This window comes from Thalassophryne amazonica, chromosome 3 (assembly GCF_902500255.1).
Source record: "Thalassophryne amazonica chromosome 3, fThaAma1.1, whole genome shotgun sequence".
NCBI classification, from domain to species: domain Eukaryota; kingdom Metazoa; phylum Chordata; class Actinopteri; order Batrachoidiformes; family Batrachoididae; genus Thalassophryne; species Thalassophryne amazonica.
The window spans coordinates 135,633,045-135,649,860 of NC_047105.1; the positions used below are offsets into that span (position 1 = coordinate 135,633,045).

The following is a 16,816-nucleotide window of genomic DNA, read 5'->3' on the forward strand; positions in this document are numbered from 1 at the left end:
TCGTCAATAGTTTTACATCCTCATTGAAGACAACTTTGGATGCTGTAGCTCCTCTGAAAAAGAGAGCTTTAAATCAGAAGTGTCTGCCTCCATGGTATAACTCTCAAACTCGTAGCTTAAAGCAGATAACCCGTAAGTTGGAGAGGAAATGGCGTCTCACTAATTTAGAAGATCTTCACTTAGCCTGGAAAAAGAGTCTGTTGCTCTATAAAAAAGCCCTCCGTAAAGCTAGGACATCTTTCTACTCATCACTAATTGAAGAAAATAAGAACAACCCCAGGTTTCTTTTCAGCACTGTAGCCAGGCTGACAAAGAGTCAGAGCTCTATTGAGCTGAGTATTCCATTAACTTTAACTAGTAATGACTTCATGACTTTCTTTGCTAACAAAATTTTAACTATTAGAGAAAAAATTACTCATAACCATCCCAAAGACGTATCGTTATCTTTGGCTGCTTTCAGTGATGCCGGTATTTGGTTAGACTCTTTCTCTCCGATTGTTCTGTCTGAGTTATTTTCATTAGTTACTTCATCCAAACCATCAACATGTTTATTAGACCCCATTCCTACCAGGCTGCTCAAGGAAGCCCTACCATTATTTAATGCTTCGATCTTAAATATGATCAATCTATCTTTGTTAGTTGGCTATGTACCACAGGCTTTTAAGGTGGCAGTAATTAAACCATTACTTAAAAAGCCATCACTTGACCCAGCTATCTTAGCTAATTATAGGCCAATCTCCAACCTTCCTTTCTCTCAAAATTCTTGAAAGGGTAGTTGTAAAACAGCTAACTGATCATCTGCAGAGGAATGGTCTATTTGAAGAGTTTCAGTCAGGTTTTAGAATTCATCATAGAACAGAAACAGCATTAGTGAAGGTTACAAATGATCTTCTTATGGCCTCGGACAGTGGACTCATCTCTGTGCTTGTTCTGTTAGACCTCAGTGCTGCTTTTGATACTGTTGACCATAAAATTTTATTACAGAGATTAGAGCATGCCATAGGTATTAAAGGCACTGCGCTGCGGTGGTTTGAATCATATTTGTCTAATAGATTACAATTTGTTCATGTAAATGGGGAATCTTCTTCACAGACTAAAGTTAATTATGGAGTTCCACAAGGTTCTGTGCTAGGACCAATTTTATTCACTTTATATATGCTTCCCTTAGGCAGTATTATTAGACGGTATTGCTTAAATTTTCATTGTTACGCAGATGATACCCAGCTTTATCTATCCATGAAGCCAGAGGACACACACCAATTAGCTAAACTGCAGGATTGTCTTACAGACATAAGACATGGATGACCTCTAATTCCTGCTTTTAAACTCAGATAAAACTGAAGTTATTGTACTTGGCCCCACAAATCTTAGAAACATGGTGTCTAACCAGATCCTTACTCTGGATGGCATTACCCTGACCTCTAGTAATACTGTGAGAATCTTGGAGTCATTTTTGATCAGGATATGTCATTCAAAGCGCATATTAAACAAATATGTAGGACTGCTTTTTTGCATTTACGCAATATCTCTAAAATCAGAAAGGTCTTGTCTCAGAGTGATGCTGAAAAACTAATTCATGCATTTATTTCCTCTAGGCTGGACTATTGTAATTCATTATTATCAGGTTGTCCTAAAAGTTCCCTAAAAAGCCTTCAGTTAATTCAAAATGCTGCAGCTAGAGTACTGACGGGGACTGGAAGGAGAGAGCATATCTCACCCATATTGGCCTCTCTTCATTGGCTTCCTGTTAATTCTAGAATAGAATTTAAAATTCTTCTTCTTACTTATAAGGTTTTGAATAATCTGGTCCCATCTTATCTTAGGGACCTCGTAGTACCATATCACCCCAATAGAGCGCTTCGCTCTCAGACTGCAGGCTTACTTGTAGTTCCTAGGGTTTGTAAGAGTAGACTGGGAGGCAGAGCCTTCAGCGTTTCAGGCTCCTTCCTGTGGAACCAGCTCCCAATTCGATCAGGGAGACAGACACCCTCTCTACTTTTAGATTAGGCTTAAAAGTTCCTTTCGCTAAAGCTTATAGTAGGGCTGGATCAGGTGACCCTGAACCATCCCTTAGTTATGCTGCTATAGACGTAGACTGCTGGGGGGTTCCCATGATGCACTGTTTCTTTCTCTTTTTGCTCTGTATGCACCACTCTGCATTTAATCATTAGTGATCGATCTCTGCTCCCCTCCACCGCAGGTCTTTTCCTGGTTCTCTCCCTCAGCCCAACCAGTCCCAGCAGAAGACTGCCCCTCCCTGAGCCTGGTTCTGCTGGAGGTTCTTCTGTTAAAAGGGAGTTTTCCTTCCCACTGTAGCCAACGTGCTTGCTCACAGGGGGTCGTTTTGACCGTTGGGTGTTTTACATAATTATTGTATGGCCTTCGCCTACAATATTAAAGCGCCTTGGGGCAACTGTTTGTTGTGATTTGGCGCTATATAAAAAAAAAACTGATTGAATTGATTGATTGATTGATCTGCGTAACAATGAAAATTTAAGCAATACCGTCTAATAATACTGCCTAAGGGAAGCATATATAAGTGACTAAATTGGTCCTAGCACAGAACCTTGTGGAACCCATAATTAACTTTAGTCTGTGAGAAGATTCCCCACTTACATGAACCAAATTGTAATCTATTAGACAAATATGATTCAAACCACCGCAGCGCAGTGCCTTTAATACCTATGGCATGGCTCTAATCTCTGTAATAAAATTTTATGGTCAACAGTATCAAAAGCAGCATTGAGGTCTAACAGAACAAGCACAGAGATGAGTCCACTGTCCGAGGCCATAAGAAGATCATTGTAACCTTCACTAATGCTGTTTCTGTACTATGATGAATTCTAAAACCTGACTGAAACTCTTCAAATAGACCATTCCTCTGCAGATGATCAGTTAGCTGTTTTACAACTACCCTTTCAAGAATTTTTGAGAGAAAAGGAAGGTTGGAGATTGGCCTAAAATTAGCTAAGATAGCTGGGTCAAGTGATGGCTTTTTAAGTAATGGTTTAATTACTGCCACCTTAAAAGCCTGTGGTACATAGCCAACTAACAAAGATAGATTGATCATATTTAAGATCGAAGCATTAAATAATGGTAGGGCTTCCTTGAGCAGCCTGGTAGGAATGGGGTCTAATAAACATGTTGATGGTTTGGATGAAGTAACTAATGAAAATAACTCAGACAGAACAATCGGAGAGAAAGAGTCTAACCAAATACCGGCATCACTGAAAGCAGCCAAAGATAACGATACGTCTTTGGGATGGTTATGAGTAATTTTTTCTCTAATAGTTAAAATTTTGTTAGCAAAGAAAGTCATGAAGTCATTACTAGTTAAAGTTAATGGAATACTCAGCTCAATAGAGCTCTGACTCTTTGTCAGCCTGGCTACAGTGCTGAAAAGAAACCTGGGGTTGTTCTTATTTTCTTCAATTAGTGATGAGTAGAAAGATGTCCTAGCTTTACGGAGGGCTTTTTTATAGAGCAACAGACTCTTTTTCCAGGCTAAGTGAAGATCTTCTAAATGACGCCAGTGAGACGCCATTTCCTCTCCAACTTACGGGTTATCTGCTTTAAGCTACGAGTTTGTGAGTTATACCACGGAGTCAGACACTTCTGATTTAAAGCTCTCTTTTTCAGAGGAGCTACAGCATCCAAAGTTGTCTTCAATGAGGATGTAAAACTATTGACGAGATACTCTATCTCCCTTACAGAGTTTAGGTAGCTACTCTGCACTGTGTTGTTATATGGCATTAGAGAACATAAAGAAGGAATCATATCCTTAAACCTAGTTACAGCGCTTTCTGCAAGACTTCTAGTGTAATGAAACTTATTCCCTACTGCTGGGTAGTCCATCAGAGTAAATGTAAATGTTATTAAGAAATCATCAGACAGAAGGGAGTTTTCAGGGAATACTGTTAAGTCTTCTATTTCCATACCATAAGTCAGAACAAGATCTAAGATATGATTAAAGTGGTGGGTGGACTCATTTACTTTTTGAGCAAAGCCAATAGAGTCTAATAATAGATTAAATGCAGTGTGAGGCTGTCATTCTCAGCATCTGTGTGGATGTTAAAATCGCCCACTATAATTATCTTATCTGAGCTAAGCACTAAGTCAGACAAAAGGTCTGAAAATTCACAGAGAAACTCACAGTAACGACCAGGTGGACGATAGATAATAACAAATAAAACTGGTTTTTGGGACTTCCAATTTGGATGGACAAGACTAAGAGACAAGCTTTCAAATGAATTAAAGCTCTGTCTGGGTTTTTGATTAATTAATAAGCTGGAATGGAAGATTGCTGCTAATCCTCCGCCCCGGCCCGTACTACGAGCATTCTGACAGTTAGTGTGACTCGGGGGTGTTGACTCATTTAAACTAACAAATTCATCCTGCTGTAACCAGGTTTCTGTTAGGCAGAATAAATCAATATGTTGATCAATTATTATATCATTTACCAACAGGGACTTAGAAGAGAGAGACCTAATGTTTAATAGACCACATTTAACTGTTTTAGTCTGTGGTGCAGTTGAAGGTGCTATATTATTTTTTTCTTTTTGAATTTTTATGCTTAAATAGATTTTTGCTGGTTATTGATAGTCTGGGAGCAGGCACCGTCTCTACGGGGATGGGGTAATGAGGGGATGGCAGGGGGAGAGAAGCTGCAGAGAGGTGTGTAAGACTACAACTCTGCTTCCTGGTCCCAACCCTGGATAGTCACGGTTTGGAGGATTTAAGAAAATTGGCCAGATTTCTAGAAACGAGAGCTGCTCCATCCAAAGTGGGATGGATGCCGTCTCTCCTAACAAGACCAGGTTTTCCCCAGAAGCTTTGCCAATTATCTATGAAGCCCACCTCATTTTTTGGACACCACTCAGACAGCCAGCAATTCAAGGAGAACATGCGGCTAAACATGTCACTCCCGGTCCGATTGGGGAGGGGCCCAGAGAAAACTACAGAGTCCGACATTGTTTTTGCAAAGTTACACACCGATTTAATGTTAATTTTAGTGACCTCCGATTGGCATAACCGGGTGTCATTACTGCCGACGTGAATTACAATCTTACCAAATTTATGCTTAGCCTTAGCCAGCAGTTTCAAATTTCCTTCAATGTCGCCTGCTCTGGCCCCCGGAAGACAACTGACTATGGTTGCTGGTGTCGCTAACTTCCCATTTCTCAAAACAGAGTCGCCAATAACCAGAGTTTGATCCTCGGCGGGTGTGTCGTCGAGTGGGGAAAAACGGTTAGAGATGTGAACGGGTTGGCGGTGTACACGGGGCTTCTGTTTAGGGCTACGCTTCCTCCTCACAGTCACCCAGTCAGCCTGCTTTCCTGGCTGCTCGGGATCTGCCAGGGGGGAACTAACGGCGGCTAAGCTACCTTGGTCCGCACCAACTACAGGGGCCTGGCTAGCTGTAGAATTTTCCACGGTGCGGAGCCGAGTCTCCAATTCGCCCAGCCTGGCCTCCAAAGCTACGAATAAGCTACACTTATTACAAGTACCGTTACTGCTAAAGGAGGCCGAGGAATAACTAAACATTTCACACCCAGAGCAGAAAAGTGCGGGAGAGACAGGAGAAGCCGCCATGCTAAATCGGCTAAGAGCTAGTAGCTACGCTAAGCTAGCGGATTCCTAAAAACACGCAAAGTGAATAATGTGTAAATAATTTAGAGGTGACTCAGCAGAAGGAGTGCTTTAGTTAAGGCACGTAAAGATTACACTGGGAAACAAATCGTAATCTAGATAACTAGATCAATCTAACTGCGCAGATTAAACAGCTAACAGATACAGAAAAACACCGCTGTGCTCCGGAACAGGAAGTGATACAATACCGCAGTGAGAGCCAACCACCAGTAGAGGCCTGGTGGTTGGCCTACCAAAAAACAGTTGTGAGAAAAAAAAGGTCTGTTTGCTTCAAAGTCCATTTAACGCTGCTTAAACTGCAAATATCGGAACAGCAATCAGAGATTTGATCAGTGTTTTATCACACTGACCAGTCTTTTGATGTTATACTGTGAACTGATAATTAACAAGATGAGATTTTACTGAAATTATAAATCAAACAGAAAAACTAATGAATAACTGACAGAAATGAAGTGTGCTGGTATTTACTACACAAAATATTCAGTGTATAACATTAGTAATCACCCTGAACCCCAGCCAAGCAGTGACACAGGGTGTTGTTTTCTGAGTGTGTGTGTGTGTATGAGTGCACATGCATCCTTGGAAAAGATAGGCACAACTGGGAATTTCTGAGCCTGACCCAGAAAAAGTTGACCTCTTTTGCATTCTGAGAAACCATTTCTTGAGAATGTGTGAAGTTTTGACTCACTGGCTGCAGTGCTGAGAAATGTTGATGAGATGTTGGAGTAGTTTGGTTCTACATCAGCGAACAAGGTCAAGGAAAACATGGTCCGAAAAACACTTTTTGTTGTTGTTGTATATCTCAAGAACCTCAAATGGATGATCTAAAATATGTATTGATCAGAAACATTTTTGTGATTTATTGGTATGAATGACTTCATGAAGAAATCACGATGATGAAGTCATAACATAGTCAAAAGCACGGCATCAGACAGTCACATGTTTACTTATAAGTTATTTCCACATATCACTCATTATGGGACAGAGTCTGACCATTTTTAATTCTGCTGCATCAAGTTTAAAGTTTAACAGGGGTGAAGGGGAGGAGCCACTGAGTAATAACATAAATATGAGGTCTATTAGATAATAAACTGACCCTTTTATTTATTTTTTTTAACTATATGGATTTGAATGACGTGTGATTACACCAATCATGCTTGAACCCTCGTGCACATGCGTGAGTTTTTTCACGCGTGTCGGTGACGTCATTTCCCTGTGGGCAGGCCTTGAGTGAGATGTGGTCCCGCCCTCTCGGCTGAATTCCTTTGTTTCACACGCTGCTCGAGTTGCTTTATCAACATTTTTTATGGACCTGTGAGGAATATCTGAGTGGACACTATTCGATAAATGAAGCTGGTTTTCGGTGAAAAGTTTAACGGCTGATGAGAGATTATGGGGTGTTTCTGTTGGTGTAAGGACTTCCCACAGAGCAGGACATCGTGCAGCGCTTCCAGGTGCCGTTGTCGGCCTGTTTCCACCTGAAAACATCTTAATTTAAGGCTTAATTCACCCAGGACGTCGTGAGAGAACAGAGAGGATTCAGAAGAGGCCGGCATGAGGACTTTATGCGGACATTCCACTGTTTAAGGACATTTTTTAATGAAAGACGTGCGCGCAAATTCGCCGAGTCGTTTCCGTGACGACTCGGCAAATCTGTGTGCGCCGCGACAGGAAAAACACCTCCGTGTTGAAAACCATTTGTAAAATTCAGGCGGCTTTTGATGGCTTTCAGCAAGTGAGTAACTGAGAAATTGTTTAACAGCTTGGGCATGTTCCAACTTGCCCGTTAAGGTTTCCAATGGAGGTGTTTTTCCTGTCGCGACCCCCCGCGGTCGGGTCCGGCCCGACATGCGACTCTGCCCGCATGTTCTTTCATTACAAAATGTCCGTTAACAATGGAATGTCCGAATAAACTCCTCATGCCGACTTCTTCTAAAAGTTCTCTGTTCTCTGACGACTTCCTGGATCAACAGAGCCTGAAATATGGAAGTTTTCAACTTGAAACGGTGTGAGCGCTGCCGCGGCCTCGAAGCGCAGATCGCCGTCAGGCGCCGTGGGCCGTCCTTGAAGTGACCTACCAGACCAAATCTCTCATCAGCCGTTAAAATTTTTACCGAAAACCAGCTGAATTTATCGAATGGTGTCCACTCAGTTGTGCCTTACAGTTTGAAAAAAAATTTGCTCAAACAAAGCAGCAGTCTCTGAGCCATTCCTAAACATGAAAAAACGACGAGAGGGTGGGCCACTCCTCACTCAAAGACTGCCACAGGCGAATGACGTAACCGACAGGCGTGAAAAAACTCTTGCATGCCCACGAGGGTTCAAGCATGTCTGATGTAATCACACGTGATTCAAATCCATATGGTTTTTGAAAATAATAAGGTCGGATACCTTTCTAATAGACCTCGTACACCAGCAAACAAACGTACACAACCAGCAAAAATAAATAAATTAAATATAAAGCATGAAAGTGGTCTGCTTTTGAGGAAGAAGTGTCAAAAACACCGTCTTTTATGGCATGGCAGCTGCATGGCTGCTGGGGGGGGGGGGGGGGTTGCAGAGGGTGGTAAAGGCTGCACAGAGGTTTGTAGGGAGCAGCCTTTTCATCACCTCAGGTCTCTACTCATCACAGTGCAGGGGAAGGACTCTCCGCATTCTGAGGGACTCCTCCTATCCCACACACAGTCTGTTTCAGCCCCTCTCCTCAGGCAGGCGGCTCAGGAGCATTCAGAGTAGAACTACCAGGCCCAGAAACAGCTTCTTCCCCGAGTCTGTTAGACTGTTGAACTCGAGCTATGCTCCCTAGAACTTATACCATCATATACAGTCTGCACTAAAAATACTTTAACTGTCCATGTGCAATAATCTCCTGTGTGCAATATACGTGCAATGTTGGTTCTCACTTAATTCCCAGTGCAATATTATAATCTACTTGCTGTCACACTTATATTTGGTATTAAACATAGGTCATTTTCAGCTTTTATTTTATTTATTTAATAGTTTATATTTATGTCTTTAGTTTTTAGAAGGTTTTTTTTAAATAACTGGGACCTGAATACTAATTTGTACCATTAACATGTAAATGGTACGAAATTTACAGCATTACAGAAATACAGCATTTCCTGTATATTTGTTTTGTGAATTCTTTCTGTGAATTGTTCTGTAATTTATGTTTGTATCATGGCCCAAGCAGAGGGTCACCCCTTTGAGTCTGGTCTGCTTGAGGTTTCTTCCTCAGAGGGAGTTTTTCCTTACCACTGTCGCTCTGGGGGTTAGTAAGGTTAGACCTTACTTGTGTGAATCACCTTGAGGCAACTCTGTTGTGATGTGGCGCTATATAAATGAAAACAAATTGGAAAAAAAAACTGAAATTAAATGTGTTCCTTGAACCTTGAACCTTGAAAGTGCACCCGACTTTAGGACGGGTCAAACCAGCTCACAGAATGAAAGTCTGGATACGCTGATGTGGCTTTGCAGGACACCACGGAACACACTCACACTCACTGATGACAGCCACGAAAGAAAAACGGAGTGTCTGATGGTGGCGCGTTGGACGTGTTGGTTTACAGAACTGCTACCACAGTTATCATGCTGCTACGCCCACTTTTCTCTGAAATAAGTCAAAAGCTTTTAGTCTTTCCTCAGCAGACGTGATCAAAGCCGAACCATTTGCAGACACAGTGTCAAGTTGGCCCATGTTATCTTCCCCTGAAGGCTGGGAGCTGCTTCTTGAGGAGAATAATGGGCAGAGATTCATCATTACCTTCATTAAACCCAGACGCTGGCCAAGCGGCCCCCTGCGCTGTAAGTGGAGCAGTCATTTGGTGTGACAGGAGGACAATGCTTGGCTCTGGTCCATTGTGGATGAAAAGGAGGAACGATTTGAAGGCCTTAAAAAAAAAAGAAAAAAAAGCAGCCCTGAAAGACGCAGCACAGCCACACAAGTCAGCGATCTCTCATTAGACAGGACTTCAACCCCAACCACGTCTCACAGACCAGATGCCAGCAGACATTTGCTTTGTCTCAAACGGCACTTCACTCTGTCAACTACATGTTCACTCAGATACTTTTACTGTCGTCTCAAGATGCAGGGTTCTCCACAGACAAGGAATAACAGCACCGCGCATAGCGCTGTTATACTGTGGTGTCACCTCGCGGCGTTTTTTTGATTTGATAATTTATTCATCAAAGCCCAGGGTTCTCGCTGGTGTTATAACAGCCGTTACAATTGGGCCATTATGTTATTTTCGAGATTGCGTAGTGAGAAAGCGATCATTTCTCTACGTTGACTGTGGGCTCAATTCCACAATTTATTCTTCAACCCCCATCAAAGCCAGTTAAAGATGTTCCTCACAACTCATCTTTCTGCTGATTAAAGTCGCTAATCGCAACTCTTCTAGTGCTGCGGGCAGAAGTGAAATCGTTTCAGACTGGAGTTTTTATTTATTTGTCATTAATGTGTCTTTTTTGTGGGGCAGCCCACAATGGGGTTCTCTGGCATGGACTCGACTATTAATATCTCCCAGTTCGCCGGTTTGGAAACTGTAGTTACTGTCCTTCATGTAAAGGAAAATAATAATAATAATAATAATATCCTCCACTCTGTTGTGTGGTTGTGGGATTTGCTGTGGCTGTTTGCCAAAGCTGGAAAGATAGGTCATTCCAGAATCAATAACATCAAAGCGAATCGCTGTTTTAAATCAAATGACACCTCTTTCCAAACGTTGTAATACAGACAACAAACTAAAACTGAACAAAACCGTTTTTTCACCAAAATCAGACGTCCTCCGTTCTTTATGAATTACACTGATCTTGACGTGCAGCTGGCAACAAGACCGGAGCTCAGGGACTGTCAACAAATTACCACGGCGAAAGGAAATGCTTTGATAAAAACTCAATACCGATACACTAATGGTTTGTAGAGCCCCAAAACTCACATCACAAATCAATGAGCACCCTCCAGTTGTACTACACCACTTAGATGGGGAAAATAAACTTTTATATAATTTTGGGGATTTTTACTCCGATAAATATGAATCAAATGTCTAATGTTTTATTTATATGTTGCAGTGCCACCAAACTCACATCACACATCAATGAGCCCCCTCTGGTTGTACTTGGGGAATAAAAAGGGTTTAGTCTCTTGTAGTTTGTTGTCTGTATTACAGTGTTTGGAAAGAGGTGTCATTTGATTTAAAATGGTGATTCACTTTGAAGTTATTGATTCTGGAAGGTTGACTAGTTGAATATCTTTCCAACTTTACATGTAAAAGGTAAAAATATCATGGTCTAATTAAGTTAATTCCAGAACTATTTGGGACATTTAGTGTGTAGATTGTTATGTATTGTGCAATAAATAACATTCTATCATAAGAAGAATGTGGTGTTGGAGATTTTCTTATGTCTCTTAAATTGTATATTTAGAGAAGACTGAAGCCTGAAGTTGCAGGAAATGGCCTCTATTTGTACTTGAAACAGTCAACGATGCTAGAGCTTCCTCATTGCGCACCGCCTCGAGTGATAAATGCCAACAGCAGCGCTATATGAAAGATTTCTAGGGAGAACCCAGAGATGAGTCGTGTTTCTTCATGTTAAAAACATTCCAGACAAAAGCTGTCGCTCTGTGAGGGAATCGTCCAAACAATCAAACAACAACCAAAATTCTGAGATATGGGCCCTGTGGTTTTGACCCTCTGCAGTGCATGGCCTAAAGTGCATAACAGAAGTATATTTGGGGCGTGTCCTCATCCACATTGCTATTAAGACAGTGCAGAACAGAACATAAGGCACAGGTTGAGTCAATTAATCATGGGTGTGTTTTGGGTGTAACATGAATTAAACCAGTCACACTGTCACCTCTCATTGTCTTTAAGCAATGACAGGTGACACAAACAGATGTTTGCGTCATGGATGCATTGCTATTGAGATGGCAGACTTGAGTGAGAGGTGTTCTGACAAGGAAGTGGACCTTCAGACAAAAGACCAGAACCTGCAAGCGGGTCAAGCAAGAGTTCCTCCATTTCTGTCCCGTGAGTTCGCCCATATTCCATCAACAACTATTGGGATTGAAACAATTCCTGAGTTTATGTGAGCAGCATGATGTGATGCATCCTAAAATGTCACAGTCTCTAAAAAGTATCATTCTATAATTCAACATTTCACAAAAAATTACATTTTATTTATCTTACTAGATCTTATTTTACTTCTTCTTTTATTACTATGTATTTTACTATATCTTATCTTTGTTTTATTGTGTCTATTATATGTTTTTAATGTATGATGATGTTTGTATTTTAGTGTTGTCTTTCTTGTGCTGGTGAGCCGAAGACAATTTTCCACCTTGGTGGACAATAAAGAATTACTGTATTCTATTCTAATAATTCATATATATATGATGATGATGATGAAAGATTAATCTGCTCTAACAACTGGAGAGCCAGAAACATGTCAGTATTTATGTTCACAAGAAATTTCTTAAGAATATCAATTAAATCAATTAACTCTTCCACAGTTGTATATATTTCACGTTTTACATTATTTAGTCATTTCATTTTATTTTACCTTGTGTTTATATTAGTTGTACATATACTCTGAATAATTTACTGTTAAATTTCACTATCTTTTATTTGGCTAAAAATTATTTGCACCACGGAAAGCACCTGTTTGGAGTTGCACTCAAATCTCGTAATTCAAATTACAATGACAATAAAGGCGATTCTGATTCTGATTCTAAAGATGGCAATTAACAGTTTAATTCCTTGATTATAATACAGTCTCAGTGGAGTTTTTGTTCCACTCCTCAAGGCATGTAGGTTTGAGATCAAAGTTAGTAAGTCCTTCATAGGCTTTAAATTCCACTGGTGCTGGACTGTATTCCATAATGTGGAACCTATGAGGGTCCAGGACCGCCATCGTACAGGGTGCATGCTTATAACAGCAATCACAGCTGGGTGGACTCATACAATGAGATGAAGTGTCCTGTCCAAGGACACAGACAGGCAGCGCGCTTGGGTATCAAACCCAGGTCTAAACATTTGAAGTCCAATTGGTTGCCCCACTGAGATGCCGGCCCTACAAGTAGCTTTGAGATCAAAAGATGAATACAGTTCTGAAAGTCAACTTTTATGTCTTGACGTTTCCATCGGGATTTGCTCAACAACATAGAACACAGCAAAAAATCAGACCGCCAGTTTCTTACACACTTCTTTTCTGTGTATTATATGAAGATATTTTAGAGTTTGTGCTGAGTTTAGTGTGTTAGTGTGCATGTTTTACAGAGCAGAAGGTTCTGGCACAAGACCAGCCGTGACCATTCTCCATGGAATATGGAGTTGCTTCAGGAATGGCATCCAGTGTAAAACTTGTGCCAAATGAACACGCATACTGGATCAGCTGTGGTGGCCCCGAGGGAAAAAGAGGGATGATGGAAGAACTTCATTTATTTAACCAGGTTAGTCCCACTGAGATCTCTTTTAAAAGGGAGACCTGGACAATTATAAAGGTTCCAGTTCACCTAATCTGTATGTGTTTAGATGTGAGAGGAAACCGGAGCACCCGCAGGAAACCCAGGCAAACACCACACAGAAAGGCCACAGGTGGGAATGGAACCTACGACCTTCTTGCTGTGAGGCAACAGTGCTAACCACTGATCCAATAAAGACAAAGATGAGATTGTAGATTAAAATTACAAAAGAAGAAATCAACAATTGGATGAAGACATCAAGATGTAGGATTGATACAGTTACTACAACCCCTGGCAAAAATTATGGAATCACCGGCCTCGGATGATGTTCATTCAGTTGTTTAATTTTGTAGGAAAAAAGCAGATCACAGACATGACACAAAACTAAAGTCATTTCAAAGCAACCCAGCATTCAGTGTAGACAGAAACGGTACAATGTTCTATGTTACTGTCTTCTCAAACAAACCCAAAATGTCTACAGAAGGTCAGATAACACAAATGAACTGGTCTAGTACTAATAATCCTATACTTTGAGAGAGGACTGCATACTTGTAGTACTGATGCACTGATCAGGCTGGTTTTGCTCTGAAAGCCAGATCCAGCTCAGCATCACACTGACAGTATTATGACTGATGACATCATCACATGACGGTCTGACGCTGATTCACAAATGCACATCAAACCAACTGACACGTACAGGTCCATCCACCAGGACGGCAACCACGCTGAGCTCAGGAGAGACGCCGACGGTTTAATGGAACACCACGTTGGTGTAAAATACATGCAAAACAAGCGCACGAGACTTAAATTTACACTTCAGTCAAACAGGAGTTAAACACACACACACACACACACACACGGAGCCGACACCCCCTCCAGCAGCTCTCGCTGACCTCTTCAGCCTGAGGTCAGCCTGTTCGAGCTTCAGCAGACATGGACTCACTCAGACACACTTCAACAAGCCCCAAACACTCCGAAAACACACGCTGTACCTGGCAGACTTCATAGAGCAGTTTGTAACGCTCCTCAGGCTTGTGCAGAGTACAGAGGCTGCATCCCATGGTGGAGGAGGTGCCACCATCCACACTCCACCTCCAGCCACACGGGCAGGAAGGGAAACGCAAACACACGCACGCTGAGCTCCTTCCCCTCCACTCCCACAGCTGCACTACGAGCAAACTGGCAGCACTGATTTGTGCCTTTATTTCTGTGCATCCCCACCACCCCCCTCGCTTCACATCCTACCTCCCCCTTCTCCCTGAGAGCAGGCAGAGCCACGCCTCCCACATTTATACACGTGCACGCCACCCTCATGTTTATTAAGCTGCACAGCGAATGCGGGGAGAGTGTGCAGCATGAAGGCGCCTTACTGTCCACAAACAGTGAGCGACAAGTTCTTCAGTCACCACAAAGCTCTTCAGTCATCACAAAGTTCTTCAGTCACCACAAAGCTCTTCAGTCATCACAAAGTTCTTCAGTCACCACAAAGCTGTTCGATCACCACAAAGTTCTTCAGTCACCACAAAGCTCTTCAGTCATCACAAAGTTCTTCAGTCGCCACAAAGTTCTTCAGTTGCCACAAAGCTCTTCAGTCACCACAAAACTCATCAATCACCACAAAGTTCTTCAGTCACCACAAAGCTCTTCAGTCACCACAAAGCTCTTCTGGTCATCACAAAGCTCTTCAGTCACCACAAAGTTCTTCAGTCACCACAAAGCTCATCAATCACCACAAAGTTCTGTAGTCACCACAAAGCTCTTCAGTCACCACAAAGCTCATCAATCACCACAAAGTTCTGTAGTCACCACAAAGTTCTTCAGTCACCACAAAGCTCTTCAGTCACCACAAAGTTCTTCAGTCACTACAAAGTTCTTCAGTCACCACAAAGTTCTTCAGTCACTACAAAGTTCTTCAATCACCACAAAATTCTTCAGTCACGACAAAGCTCTTCAGTCACCACAAAGTTCTTCAGTCACCACAAAGCTCTTCAGTCACCACAAAGTTCTTCAGTCACTACAAAGTTCTTCAATCACCACAAAATTCTTCAGTCACGACAAAGCTCTTCAGTCACCACAAAGTTCTTCAGTCACCACAAAGCTCTTCAGTCATCACAAAGTTCTTCAGTCACCACAAAGCTCTTCAGTCATCACAAAGCTCTTCTTCTCCTCTCAGGGCTCTGTCACAGGTTTCAGAGAGTAATGTTTCCACGATGTAATATTTATATTACATCATGAAAATAACAGAAAATAACATCAGAAAAAAAATATCAGAAAATAACATTAACCATGAGTCAGCAGCGTCATGACTGAGCGCTAGCAGCAATTTAGCGCTAGCAGCAAAAAGAGATTATCGCCCCGTTTGCGCTTAAACTGCCTTGTTTCTGCTTACAATCAACTTTAGAATGATTAAGAGGTTTTACATTATCTGACAGTTAATAATCACATTATTAGTGTGAAGTTCGCTGATCCACAGCAGGATTGTTTTCCACCGGCGCGGCTCCACCGAGGCCCGAGGCGCCAGCGCAGTTCCACCGGCGCGGCTCCACCGAGGTCCGAGGCGTCAGCGCAGTTCCACCAGCGCGGCTTACCGAGGCCCGAGGCGCCAGTGCAGAGTTATCTGACCATGGGTCCAAAGAAGGCACTGACGGCGGAGGAGGGAGACGATATCAAAAAGTCCCTGGACTTTTTGTCTGAGGAAATCTCTGTTGTTAAAATGCAGCAGAAATCCATTATGGAGCTGGTGGAAGAAGTGAAGGCTCTCCGGATCCAGAATGCCGAGAAAGACTGGCGTCTGGTGCACCTGGAGAACCGTGTTGCGGAGTTGGAACAGTACACAAGGATGAACGACGTTATTATTACAGGAATTCATATTAAACCTCGATCCTACGCACGGGCGGTGTCAGAAGACAGCGGAGGGGAGGCCAGCGAGCAGGAGGCCAGCTCAGTGGAACAACAGGTGGCTGACTTCCTGCAATCTAAAGGTATCAAATGGACTGTAATAACATTGAAGTGTGCCGCCCCTGCCCAGGAGAGAGGATGGAGACAAGCGAGCAGTTATAATGAGGTTTGTCAACAGAAAACATAAAATGGCATTGTTAAAACAGGGACGGAAACTTAAAGGAACAAACGTATTCATCAATGAACATCTGACCAAAAGAAACGCAGACATCGCCAGGAAAGCTCGTTTCTTAAAAAAGCAGGGAAAAAATTCAACAGACATGGACATCCAACTGCAAAACATTTATCAAGCTGAATGGAACACCAGAACAAGCGAAGGTTATGGTAATCAGGAACATCGAGGATCTGGACAAATACGACCAATAAGGTATGAGGACACAAACACATCACAACACCATGACACAGACCAGAGGAACCTATTCATCTACTACATCATCTACATCTGGAGATAAGAAGGATATAACTCAAAGGATTGCTGATCATGGAAAAGTAGAACTGAGAACATTTAAATACACAGACCACAATGTACTGGACTTGGAGCACGATATAGACCCGGACAATAATTTCTTCTCAAATATCAATGACAGCTGTTGCTATTATACAGATGAACAGTTTAATCGGATCATTAAAACGGATAACAAATTATCAATAATCCATTTCAACAGCAGAAGTCAATGATATTGAGAATAACACTGTGTGTGGATTATTAATCAATGACATTAGTGATCATCTACCAGTTTTCATCAT

At 42.0% G+C, this 16,816-nt stretch overlaps 1 protein-coding gene across 3 annotated transcripts in view; it reads right to left on the bottom strand.

The window, feature by feature from the left end:
- The window catches only part of pdzrn3b (PDZ domain containing RING finger 3b), a 441,562-nt gene that overhangs the window by 68,923 nt on the left and 355,823 nt on the right, over positions 1-16,816 (bottom strand). Inside the window, exon 1 of one of the 3 annotated variants that reach the window (XM_034167480.1) lies at positions 14,104-14,177. The exons of the other annotated variants lie outside the window; for them this stretch is intronic. Coding sequence (XP_034023371.1) covers positions 14,104-14,172 — 69 coding nt within the window. The 5' untranslated portion in view covers positions 14,173-14,177. Of the gene's footprint in view, positions 1-14,103; positions 14,178-16,816 lie in introns of those variants that run through there. 3 annotated transcript variants of the gene reach the window in all.